Source organism: Linepithema humile, chromosome 6 (assembly GCF_040581485.1).
Source record: "Linepithema humile isolate Giens D197 chromosome 6, Lhum_UNIL_v1.0, whole genome shotgun sequence".
Taxonomy (NCBI): Eukaryota; Metazoa; Arthropoda; class Insecta; order Hymenoptera; family Formicidae; genus Linepithema; species Linepithema humile.
Genome location: NC_090133.1, coordinates 22,000,036 through 22,012,974, shown reverse-complemented (window position 1 = coordinate 22,012,974; position 12,939 = coordinate 22,000,036). Strand labels below are relative to the sequence as shown.

At 38.5% G+C, this 12,939-nt stretch overlaps 1 protein-coding gene across 8 annotated transcripts; it reads right to left on the bottom strand.

The window, feature by feature from the left end:
* Positions 1-454: 454 nt before the first annotated feature.
* Ufd4 (ubiquitin fusion-degradation 4-like) lies at positions 455-12,192 on the bottom strand. 8 transcript variants are annotated; one of them, XM_012366326.2, is made up of 22 exons: positions 11,960-12,189; positions 11,405-11,450; positions 11,068-11,207; positions 10,743-10,977; positions 10,338-10,678; positions 9,176-10,235; positions 8,603-8,999; positions 8,276-8,311; positions 7,802-8,068; positions 7,161-7,714; positions 6,181-7,087; positions 5,797-6,083; positions 5,413-5,667; positions 5,118-5,328; positions 4,642-4,842; positions 4,154-4,410; positions 3,810-3,974; positions 3,475-3,690; positions 3,149-3,393; positions 2,494-3,064; positions 1,360-2,411; positions 455-1,229 (listed from the first exon to the last, which is right to left on the bottom strand). In XM_012366326.2, exons 3-22 carry the CDS (start codon positions 11,205-11,207, stop codon positions 947-949), a joined length of 7,680 nt encoding a protein of 2,559 aa, XP_012221749.1. In that variant the 5' UTR covers positions 11,405-11,450; positions 11,960-12,189; the 3' UTR covers positions 455-946. The 8 variants fall into 8 exon arrangements, with proteins under 8 accessions (XP_012221749.1, XP_067214235.1, XP_067214236.1 ...); XM_067358134.1 differs by having other exon boundaries at positions 3,816-3,974; positions 11,960-12,188; XM_067358135.1 differs by lacking the exon at positions 8,276-8,311 and having other exon boundaries at positions 11,960-12,190.
* Positions 12,193-12,939: the final 747 nt, after the last annotated feature.

Here is a 12,939-nt window from a genome sequence, read left to right as displayed (position 1 = left end):
TATACGCATATACAGGGTATGATATTTCACAACTCAATCTTATTGTGTGATAACAGATTCTTGGATTGCAATAGATTTTTTCTTTCCGTAAAACGTCGAAAGAAGTTATTATTTATTGCAATCTTTCAATTTTTCAATTACATATCTTTATATATAACCAAGCCTCAAATTAAAATTTTATTAAAGTCTATTTAAAATAAACTGAAGAATACGATTTTATCTATTTGTGCATCAAAGCTTAGCTCTTTTTACTCATAATGTACAAGAAATAATATATTTTGAATTATAAGTAACATAATATATATTAATAATATATTTATAACCCATATGTTTGCAGAAATTCGATTAATCATAGTTTGCAAATTTTAAGCTCAAATACAAATAATGTTTATAGGAAAATAAAATGAGGGGATAGTAACTAATTCATAACAGGAAATTACATTAGATATAAATATTGTGTTTACCATATTTTGTCTTATCTATTTAATTATATATGTATATATGAAATATTACAAAGATCAATATACAGAAAACCAATGTGGATTTTAAGAGAGCTCGAGGCGTTGGTTGATAAGTGTACCACGATTGCGATTACGGATTTACTGAAATTCACACACATTTATCAATATTTCTCAAATAAAAAAAAGAAAATTAGAGTGCAGAATTATTTTACATCTAAATTTGAAAACAAAAGATATTGAAGCGAAGCAGAAGAAGGAATAGATTTAATTTTATGGACACATATTTCTGCAAAGATAAAGTATCTGTCGCAAAGATTACTAAGTTGCTGATTGCTTATGCTAGTTCGTACCAAAAAAATAATATTAATTTACAATAAAGGCCGTACTCATCCCTACATACAGCATACACATATGAATCTGTTAAGTATAATTTTTTCCGAATAATCTACGAATGACTTGAATAAACTTCCAGCGAGGGAATAACCTTAATTCAAATGAAATCCTCTTTCACGGGTAGCAGCAAGTAGCCGTTCCTTTAGAATTTCTTCGGTAGGATATTCTGGTAATTTTAAGTAATGAACACAGGTATTAACTGAAGGATAACCGCCAGAGCCAGCGTCCACTTTCCGCACGATAGTCAATCTAGGATATAGATTACATAAACCTCCTGGAGGTAGAGCTGAACATCCAGTAGCAAATTGTAAGAATGCTTTTCTTTCAGAACCGGTCAATGACAATAGCACGTTGACAAATCTTTGGAAACCAGGACTGAAAAAAATGCAATAGTGAAACAATATGCAATAGACACTATCCGTTATACAAATCTTACTTTTCAATCTACTCAAATTTCTGAGAATTACGCAGAAGTTCAAATACAATAGCCTCGATATTATCTTACCTTTCTTTTGTGTATCCCAGTTTTGGCTCAGTGTAATTGAGTAAATCTTCTCTCGTCCACTGCGGATTCTGTTCACCACAAAGCATAGCTCTCATTTCCTCTGGACTGAAAACGTGGAGTTTTTCCATCGGAAAAACTTTCGAGAAACCTGACTTGAATGCTTCAAGTTGTCTACAAATTCCTTGATTGAGACAATAATTGACCGTAAGATTAATATATTCTCTTGCATTTTCTTTCGTCACTGCTATATCAGAGCCACCTTCCACCAATTCCGCTTGATCGTGTTGGAAAACTGTCGAGCTCGGCGAATATGTCATGCTTAATGCCAAATCTTCGATAACTACAGAAGTGCCCGACGGATAAGTGATGTATAATGACGTTTCCTCATCGGCAGAATTTAGACCATCAGAAAAAGTTCTATCACGTTTAGTAATTGCGTTTTGTATTTCTTTTAAAAACTCTCCTCTTATGGGATCCACCTCGGCGAGATCGTCTATGTTTAATAGATCAGCATACCATGGAGAAGATTCCAGCGAAGAGCATGTGGCATCGATCTCGCCTTCCTCCGATATAAAGCTGCTCGACATGCTGGACGACATGCTTTCTTGCGTAACGCCGGTAAGACCGATTTTCTCGTTGACATTGTTTGATATATCACCGCGGCACATTAATTTTAAGAATGGACGGGACAGTGGTAGATCTACTAATCTATTATCTTGGAGAACCTTTGCCAAGAAGACTCCTAGGAACCAAAAATATCGAACAGCGCGATCGCAAGCTGCTGAATCTTGCGGCAACGGAGCTGGGAACAGACCGCTGGCTCGTGTTACGTAATATCCCGCAGGCCGGATCTTCTCTCCGGAAATACAGGACTCGTCGCTCAAGATCTGCGTATTATCATCGTCTGAGGCGTCGTCGCATAGCCAAAGCCCCAAATCTTTACGCTGTAATTCCGCTGCGACCAATGCGAAGAATTCCAAAGTAGGTCCCAGACCGGTACCTTCTTCTCCCACAAACGCCACTTCGAGTATACTCTTGCGACTTGCGTGCATCTGTAAAGACAAACGGGAAAAATAATAATAATAATAAAAAAAAAAAAAAACTATTAATGTATTCTTACTGCAATTTTTATACCTTCAACACTTGTTCCGCCCAGTCTAGCAACTTTTCCCCTCTAGGTACGCTGACTCTTTCATGCTTAAGTCTCCCGACACGGAATTCATGACTGTCGTCACGTCGTGGACTCAAACCCGGTGCTCTTTGCCTTTCCAGAATTGCGTCGCGCTGCGTTTGCAACCATACAATAGACCGTGACGCACCGAAAGCGGTGCAACTGAAGTAGAGTCGTCTAGTTTCGAAAGGTAACAAAAATGGACAGCTTCGCGCGAGTTCTTCGCACCAATTGGGCAATGCACCGGCGGCCAGAGCCAGTGGATCCTGAATCTGCTGTATGATTTTGTTCGTAATTTTCTTGGACGTAAAATCATCCGGATGAAGCCAGTAGGTTGTTTCGTTTGGTTCTTCCTGTTCCAACAAAGTGTCATCATCTCGAATAGTGCCCAAAACAAACACGTGTCTCAGAAGCTGCAAGACATCCTCCACAGTACACGCATTTGCATTCTGCGCAGAGTTACGAGAGTACAGTGTCACGATCGGTGTCGCTCTACCGGATGATTCCTCGTCTCTGGCTTCCTTGTATATTATGCTGCATAGAAAAATAAAATATGCTCAATCAAACCATTTACTTGTCTAGAATGTAGTGTAATATTAATGAAAAACAGATCGTTACGTGTAAGTAGGTTCCCATATCCTTTTTAATTTTTCTTGGCGGCTGCCCAATTCAGTTAATTGCATTAATTCCTGAACCGCTTGGAAAATACTAGCGTGCGGATCCGAAAGCGGTATCTCGACGTCGGATATTCCTGGAAATCCTGGCCCTTTCAATGATAAAGAAAGTCTAGGCATTGGTAGCGATCCTATGCGACTATTAATTTGCGCTTCGCTTCCGGGAGGAGGAACTTCCAAGTCCGTTGTCTATTACGCAAATATTTCAAATAATGCAACATTCTATTTACATAAAATTAATGCACATCATATTTATGATGCATTACTTACTTGATTGATATTCGTCCGGCCAGGACGTGGATCGAAAGCAGGAATGAGAGCGGAAAACTGACGCTTCAATACAAATTCATCGTCCCATGCACGTCTTTTACTATTCTGTGGTACTTCTTCCTCCATAAATGCCGCTAAAAGATTGCGGCTTACCATTACTTCTTCGTATTCACCTTCACAACCATCACCTTCTTCTTCATTTTCCTCATCTTCTTCCTGAAATAATATAACAATAATTATGATTTATTATATATGATTTTTTTTATCTATCTTTATTAAATTATTTTAATTAAACAATCTAGAATATATATAGTATGTAACAAAATATTGCTTACACTTACATCTTGATCATTTTCTTCGTTATCTTCTTCTTCTTCCAAAACACCGTCTTCGTCATCCTCTAATTCAGTCAAAAGCGTATGTCCGCCTGTGGTTCGGCCTCCGCCAGTGCTAGAGGTTGCTACACCTCCGCAAGATTCTAAGAAATCTTCGAGACTAACCTGAAATTATAAACATTTCTTATATTAAAATGGAAAAAATTAGATACAAATTATAATACATTGCACGGCATTTCTTAAATAATTGCAAATCGATTTTGAGAATATATTTTCATGTAATCTTATCTTATTTATTCATTAACTAATCTAATTATTTAAAAGAAAACAAACGGTAATTTTACTTGCTCGCTATCGCTACTTGTACTAGTCAGAGACATCGTAAGCGCTTGTCCTAAGCCTGGCCCAGTTGTCGTAGTAACGCCGCTACCAGCCACTTGTCCGCTACTCGTCAGACTTGGATAACTTTGCGCAGTACTAAGTAATCCACCAGGAAAATTAGGACTAAGTGCCAATCGTACGAGACTAGATACAGAATTCGGTCCTCGTGTATTCGAACTCGTATTAGAATTTGAAGTGAGATGCTGTCCACCCGTAGGTCCTAAAAAATGTATATTTTCCTTCTTATCAAAAATGTTCATCTATCTCTTAAGTAAAACGACGAAAATATTCGAAATTGCCAAATTATTATCGTTGGAATATAATTAAAAATCTATCTATAATTAAAAAATATTTTTATTTATATTTTTATAGAAATTATGAATACTTATTATCCTAAGTAAATGCATTTTTTCTCATCTCAATACATATAATTATTTAATTTGAAACTGACCTAACGTTCGTCTCCGTGCCATTGCAGCGAAAGTTTCCAATAAACCAGTAGCAGCTGTTGGTTCCAAGGTGTTGTTAGCATCGGAACAAGCGAGATTAGGCACAGATACTGACATGGGATTGGTAACCACAACAGGACAATCGCCCGTTGCATTTTGCGTAGATGAGCTAGCTTCTTTCTCTCGAGTACAGTCTTTAGCAACTAATTCGAAGGAAACGTATGGAATTTTTACATAATCAGCACGACATATCAGCACGAGCACGATATATCGGCACGATATATCAGCACGAGCACGTGGGAAGGAAATTAATGTCGGTCAAAGATTACAATGTGCTGCGGTCATGTACCTTCCGCATACGCGAACATGAATGATTTCAAAAAATACGTTGTTACAAATAATTAATTTGACATATGTTTCACTTAAATGTGAGTATATCAAAAGATATGCAGGAAAAGAATCATGAAAATGTACATACCATCTGTGATTCCAGTAGGATGATGTCTTGGTACGGATTTAATTCTTAATGAGTTTTCGTCCGACTCGCCAGAAACACTGATCCTAACCGGAACTAAGCCAAGTAGCTCGCCGTTCAGAAAACTATTGGTATTGTTCCGCAATCTGTCGGCACCCTCTCGCATGCGATCCAGAACTTCAGCTGTTTCTAAGCTCAGTAAGCCTCCACTAGCCTGGTCGTTTCATATATAAGATACAGTTTACATACAAGATGTAATATTTTGATAATAGAAATGGATTTGCTCTCAATAATATACCTTGTTTCCTCTTACAGTGGCGAAAAGAGGTTTCGAGCTAGACGCTCGATTGCTATTACTGTTAACTGGGCAATCTGTGTTGAGGGCGAGGCTCTCGACGATAGTAGCTAGATCGCTAACGGTTGTGTCCGGTCTGGGATGCAATACAACGGAAAGTTCACTCGTTGAGTTCGCCCCACTCTCACCAGTTACAGCGACCACCGCCTCGGCACGGGCTACCGACAACACACTCTCGGCTATCGACTCGGCAGCTTGCTGTTTATAAAAAAGAACGACTCTCGTATTATTATGTCAATATTTTTTGCGCACTAAAAAAGAGTGACTCTCGTATTATGTCAATATTTTTTGACTGACAAAACGTATGAGAAATGAGTAAAAACGTACCTTTGCCGCTAGATTGTCCGCGCTCGCGGCTTGATCCGTGGAAGCTACCGACCCACGCATAGCGGTATCGGTGCAATCGGGTAAACTAGGAGTACTACTTGACTTTCGACCAGTTAAAACTCCTCCGCTACTTTTACACTTCGCCGTATTATCCGTTTCCAGACCAGTGCCGACTAATCTGAGATCATACTTTCCTTCCGCGCCCATTCTGTACGAGTTAGAGCCACCGTGATCCCATGTTACATCTATCCATCCATTATGCAACTCTCCCGTTACTGTGCCTTCACCTACACCAAGCAATCAAAATGCGAGCATATGTAATACGATGCGTCAACACAAGTATTAATTTATCAATTAATATAGTTTATAAATCCCATCATATACCTGGTGGCACACCGTCCTGATCTCTCCACTTCCAGTCCAGACCTCTGGCAACTCTAACTCCCGCGACCAAATGCTTGAGAACTTGCGTTTTGATGAATCTTCTCTGCTTTCGCACGCCGGCCTCGGCTTCCTTAGCCGCGCGACCCAAGTCTTCGCACACGCCGGTTACCTCGCCGTAGACCTCAAAACCAGACACGGATAGATAATGCGTTTGCGCTGAAGCGTTCTTTCCAATTTGCTGTAAACGCAAATGTCGCCAGCCTTGTGCTTCTTCGTTTGGAGGCTCTAATGTCCAGGTAGCCGTGCTGCCTGGCTCATTTAGAGAGCAATCATCCACATGGGCGTACAGTGTCACCCACGTGATGCCGTCCTTCGACGCTTGAAACATCCAATTCCTCAATGCGCTTCTGCCATAACCTCTCGCGTGTCTTAAGGTATACGCGTTTGGAATAACCCACACTCCGAGATCTATCGAGAACCAGGCACGCTTGTCGTCATTAGTGTGGCAGTTTAACGCCGATGGATCACGACTAAGTATATCCTCGAGATGACCGTATGGTAGATTCCTTCCATCGCTCGATGTCACGACAACTAGACCGTATTGAGCCGGGTTCACCCACTCCGAACAAGTCTTAGCGTTTGTCCCGATCCAATACAACAATCCGTTCTCGTCGAAATCATGCTGATACTTAAACGTTATTCTATTTTCCTCCTTCAATTTTTTCACAAATGTAAATGTAGATCTGTCGTGATCGTGCCATTGCTTGGCTACCATTTTTAACAAATGATTCTCCAATTGCTGTATCGTGCTCAACGGTTCCATTTTTAAGCTGCGACCAGATCGATCTATCAGCGCGCTCTCGCCAGACGCTTTCTCCAGTCGAAAACGTAATTTTCTCGTCAAAATCTGCGGGAAACGTCAAAGTTAGGCGTGGAAAATTATATATGCACACAGCGATGCATACGCAAATGTCACATACCTGTAAGCCGTAGCCTGATCCGGGTGTGTCATATAGATAAACTGGTAATTTCTCTATTGATTCTAGCACTGAAACTAATTTATGGACTAAAATTTTAGCTGAATTATGTTCCTTATTCGTGTCTTTTGTATGAAAGCAGCTTTTAAATACAGTTATCCTCTGCATTCTGAGTTTAATCGTCCTCAATGTCGGAGGCGAGGGTCCAGGAGGTGCGGCCAATAAAGCGAGCAACGCTTGTACGAGGCCACTGGAGTGCAATTCGTACGCGGACACCCGACCTTCTTCGTTCAACAATACCTTAAGTTGCTCTAATGCGGTTTGTAATATATTACGCCACTCGCGATTCCCAGACTGTTGCTTCTGTGATGCTTTCTCTATTTGACTAACAATGGTACCAAGTTTAGCGACTACGCCGCGTGGTTGCGCTTGAGCTGCTTTAAAGTAACACTCGTATATCTCTTGCGCTTGTACTTTGACCTTTTGTTTAATCGCTTCAATTTTTGATCGTAATCTTTTCCCTCTTTTGCCAGTCCAACCCGCTGCAAATTCTGGGCCTAAATAAAATTATAATTGTCATAAAATTTTTTCAGAATCCTAATAAATCAATATAAAAAAATAAAAATTAAATATTTTTTTCATACCTAAACTTGTTTCTGCCGTGAAAGAATGTTTGGTGCCTCTATTTGATTCAAAGATAAAGCCTGGTAGATCCTCTCTTAAAATGGTTGCTTGTTGTTGGCCATCGCTATTATGTATACACAATTCGCTTTCCTTTCTGCTTGATAACGCCCAATTTCCTACGACCAGCCGCGTAGTACCAGGCCGAGTAAGCACAGGCTGACTTACAAAGTTCACTTTTAACTGACTACGTGCTCTTTGCAGTTTCTCCAGAAATTCACCACGATTTTCTGCAATTAACGAATATTATCTTACATAATTCATTCTTTTGAAAAAAAAGATAAAAGTAAATATTAAAAGATGGAATGTATAGTATCATATTAGAAGAAAAAAAGGCATGGGTTACGATAAATATTTTCACGTAACTTGTACAATGTACCGAAAGATAGTACAACGTGTGAGTCACTATACACGAGCTAAACATTTATATGACCTACCTTCAGTGGTAAGCGATTCTGTGTTCCTCCCCTTTCCTGTAGGCAGTTAGTAAAACCAGTTATATTTTCTACATAGTTTCCCCTCACAAAAGTTAATCACATATGAAAAATATAAAATGACATTGGAAAAAAAAAAAAATATATATATATATATATATATATTTTTTTTTTCATCTACAATTAAAAATAAAAAAAGAAATGAAAGCGGGACTTCGATAAAGAAGACAGTAGTAGCGGAATGAATAATATGTGGTGCGAAATCGATGTGATTTTTGCAAGTATAAGATCATCCATGCACTTCGCGTGCGTGCATATGCGTATACTCACCCGACGTGTCCGTCCCGCCTTCCGGGCTCCCGCTGGAATACATGGTCGCCAGTTTGCCGTCGAGGATAAATCTAAACCATCCGTTACTTCCATTTGATAGCTCCAAAGCCGCCGCGTCCGACCAGATGTACAAACAATCACGTCCCCTGCATATGCACCAGTCTCTCCAGTGATATGCTCTTCCTATTAGTAATTCCTTCGCGTCTTCCATTCTTTGTTCCTCTCCCGTTTGATTTAATTCGGTTTCTGGTTCGGATGTGGTTTCTTGTGGTCCAGCCAAAGCGGCAACTTTCGAAAATACTCCCAAACGCGCAAAATGTTCTAAGAATTCATCTTTGCCTTTAATCATCAGATCCTGTATCATTTGTAGAACGACCAAATGACCATCCTCATCTTCCTGTTGACATTAAAACACACAAGCTTTTAATATTTAAACAGAAGACATTGACCAAGACAAAAAAAATTAAACATCTTTTTCTTTCTAAAGATATTATGCAAACATGTAACATTATTTAATACAAATAAACACAGTTACATTTTAAAACTTAATAAAAGGTAACTTAAATCGCTTACCTCATTATCTAAAACATTGGCGATTACTTCTACAAGCATAGCTCCACATCCTCCCGTTTTATCAGATCCACAAGTTTCTATAAGTAATTCTGGCTGAATGTAATGCACCATTTTTCTAATCAAGCTTAAACTCGCTTTTCTAACGCTCGGTAACATGGTTGACTGAAAGGTTGCACAAAACACCGGTAGTAATCTTTTGAGATAAACAGGCGCCATTTCAGGATCTCCCTTAGGTTCTGTAAATTCTTCCGCTTCGGTTTCAAGTTTCCTATGTTCTTGATTCGGTGGTAACATCCATTCTCCGGGCGATTGCAAAATGGCCGCAACCTCTCTATGCCCTTCGTCGACGCGCTCTCTGGCTTTATCCAGAGGCGTTTTACCGTCCTCGTCCCGCAGATCAGGATTTGCACCATGTCTAAGCAAGACTTTGGCAATGGCGGGTCTTCCAAAGCAAGCCGCATAATGTAGACTGGACGATCGTTGACCTTTATTAACATCCGCTCCTCTATCGCATAGAAATTCGACCATCTCTTGCGTGCCGAATGCTGAGGCCCAATTAAGCAGCGTTTGCCCAACATCATCCATAAAGTTAACTTCAATCCCACCTGAATCGATCGCCTCTATTAACGCATCCGTATCTTTCGAGCGTATGCAATCGATTAATTGTCTATGCGATTTCTCTCCAGCGCTGTCCAGACGTCTCAGTCTTGGTAACAAGGGACCAGACGAACCACCGGTAGTGCTACGACCTAACGCCGATCTTCCTTCGAACAGTAAGACTAATAGAAGGTCGACCAGTCTCATGGAATCAAGAGCGCATCGCTCGTCTCCTTTTAGTGCCTTTTCTATCGCATCTGGTAACTCCGAACGTAAGAGATCGTGCGTAATCGACGGAGATCCTCTGCAAAGTGTCGATAAAAGACTAATTATGGTCGAAACTGAAGCGCAGGATTTTGGTTCTGGAGCTGGCATCGTGTTGGCGGTATTGGACGGTGGAGGCGTTTTGGGATTGCTGCATGTTGCTGTAGTAGATGTACTAGGTCCTGCTGCATTTGACAACCTAAAAAATGATAAGCGTAAAAAATATGACGGTATGATGACTATCGATTCTGTGTGTGTGCGTATGTGCGCGCACGCGCATGTATGTGTGTGTGATGTATACCTATATAATAGTTCAGAAACTAATCCATTCGACGCTAATGGCGCAGGATCAGTTCCCCTTCGTGAAAACCTATCCGCCAGCGATGCGAAGCAACGAAGTGCCCCATCCGCAACATGCGCATCTTCGTGTCTGAGTAACACCGAAAGAGCCTCGACGCAATCGGGTAAAGCCTTATCTTGGGGTTCAACTTTGCCGCATAATCGAGTAACGACTGCCATAGCTGAGTGTAATGTATCCCGATGCACACGTGCTCCGTGCTCACGGATAAAGCACAACGCACAAGGGAGACCACCAGCTTCGAACACAGCACCTGCTTCTCTCGCGCATACGAGCTCTAATACCTGATTCAGTAACAGTAACATGAACATTCTGTAATTCGCATAAAATTAACTTCGCATTTCGCACCTTTATACATTGCTCTGCCAAGTCTCGACTGGCTCTGGAACCCAGACCAGCGCCAGAAAGACGACTGCAAATCGCTTTCACAGCACCTTCCATAGCAACCACTCTGCGTGTACATTCTGCAGAAACATCCAAGTAATATGTGATAGCACGAGCAGTCACTTCCAGCACACTGTCCGGTACCATTTCGTCCAAAAAGATTCTGCAAAGTGCTGGAAGAAATGTGCGCGGAGGGCAACTACGGAACATATGCAAAATGTGTTTATTAAATGTGTTATTTCTCAATGCTGTAAGTCACAAAGTTATATGCAATTATTTTAGTAAATACCATTCAAAGCAGCGGTCAACATTATCAGACATAAGTAACAGCATACATAATTGCTCTAATGCAATTAATTGCATGTCTCTTTCGTCTCCTTGTCCCATACTGAGCCATTCCAATAAAGTTTCCGGATCGACATCCGCCATCTTTAAAAAGAAAATAAAATACTTTTATATCTGAAGCAATGTTAAACATTGACAATAATCAGAATAAAAATTGTATCTATAATTATTTTATAGATACAATTTTCATATATAAATAATAAAATTCTTATATATTTGTACAAATTACTATAAGAATTTGTACAAAAATATAAGGATATATAAGAACTCATTATTTTTACCTTATTTTTTAAATAGTACTCCCTGGATTAATTTTATTTTGATGCTCTGAAAGTTATATAGAAAACGTTATATTGTATAAATTAATACATGTCTAAAAAAAATCACTGTTAAATGTTAGATGTTAACATCTGATACATTGAATCATAACGTAAATCGTAATTTATAAATTTATAAATCCAAACTATAATTGTCTCCATAAATCCTGGACATTATTATATTGATAATCTGTTGCTCGCTTTCAAAAATTACTGCTTCCAGTGAGTCATATGCAAAGTTAATTACATCGACAAAATCAGTGATTTCGATCAAATAAAGATACATGATTATGAATCCTTAATATTTGCACATAACAGTTGTTGCAGCTTAATATAGTAATAAAGGTTAAAAAAAACTCATGAAAAGAACAATGAGATATGATGACACAATTGGAGAAATCGTACCTAACCTTTATTGTGTCCTTCAATTTCAAATTGTTCGTTTTAAAGGAATAAACAAGGAATTTACAGAGTGGTCAAAATAATAACATGTATCTTCGAATACATGTATCCACATACCTACGTTGAAACGTACCGTTGTGCATACAGCATTCCATTCTTCGTAATAGGTCAACTCGCCATCATTTTGCAGACGTGTCGTTTATTAGCTCGAAAAAGGACAGACACAGACCGTCTGTATATTCCAATGCACTCTGTGTTTCGCGTTAACGGATCGATTTAATAAAACGCAATACAAGTAATTTTTTTCTTTATATATCGTCGTACGCATTAATCACGTATACTTTTCGCCATTTACGCGTGACGTTTAATTTCAACGCATAGACTAGAATAGATTGGAATCACGCAACTCGCCAAGCTCAGTGAATGACAAGCCAAATTTTCATATAAAGCAGGAGAGAGTTACGGTGCATTCACATTGTGTATGTCCCTATATATCCAATAGGAGAATTTAAAATCTAGAAACTTTATAGATTGAAAGTTCATCTGAATTTTAGTAATAGTAAAGTCAATAGTAAATTTTAGTATCATATGTTGTAATTCTTAGATTTAAATACAGTCGCTAGATGGCAATTGTCATTGAACTGTCAACAGTTTTCAATCGACCACAAAACAATGGACGTCACTCAACATAGAAAAAGTAAAGTATTTTATAATTATTGAGCATTTAATTAAAAAAAAGGTTTATTGCACTACATATATAGAAAATAAGTTAAAGCAATTTGATGTTTCTAGAATAAAAAATATATATTTATTTATATAAATATGCACATATATTATTTAACTTTGTTCTTTGACGGAAAGTATGTCAACAATTTCAATGTAATACTTTCCAAATAAATTAAGTGTATTTAATAATATAATCTATTGATTGGTAATACAATATACTGAAAGTCGATATTCAAAAATCAAAATTAATTTCTTACTGCAAAAGTATTATTAGAAAGAATTATAAATTCTTTGTAAAAACCTTTTGCACGAAAAATATTACGTATGTAAATTTTTTTTCTATTTAAATATATAATTTTTATTGAGATGTT

Coding starts and splice junctions, on each gene's coding strand:
- Ufd4 (XM_012366320.2), bottom strand. CDS start 11,207: ATGGCGGATGTCGATCCGGAAACTTTATTGGAATGGCTCAGTATGGGA. Junction 4,411..4,641: donor GGCACGGAGACGAACGTTAG/GTCAGTTTCAAA, acceptor TACATTTTTTAG/GACCTACGGGTGGACAGCAT. Junction 1,230..1,359: donor CTGGGATACACAAAAGAAAG/GTAAGATAATAT, acceptor CATTTTTTTCAG/TCCTGGTTTCCAAAGATTTG.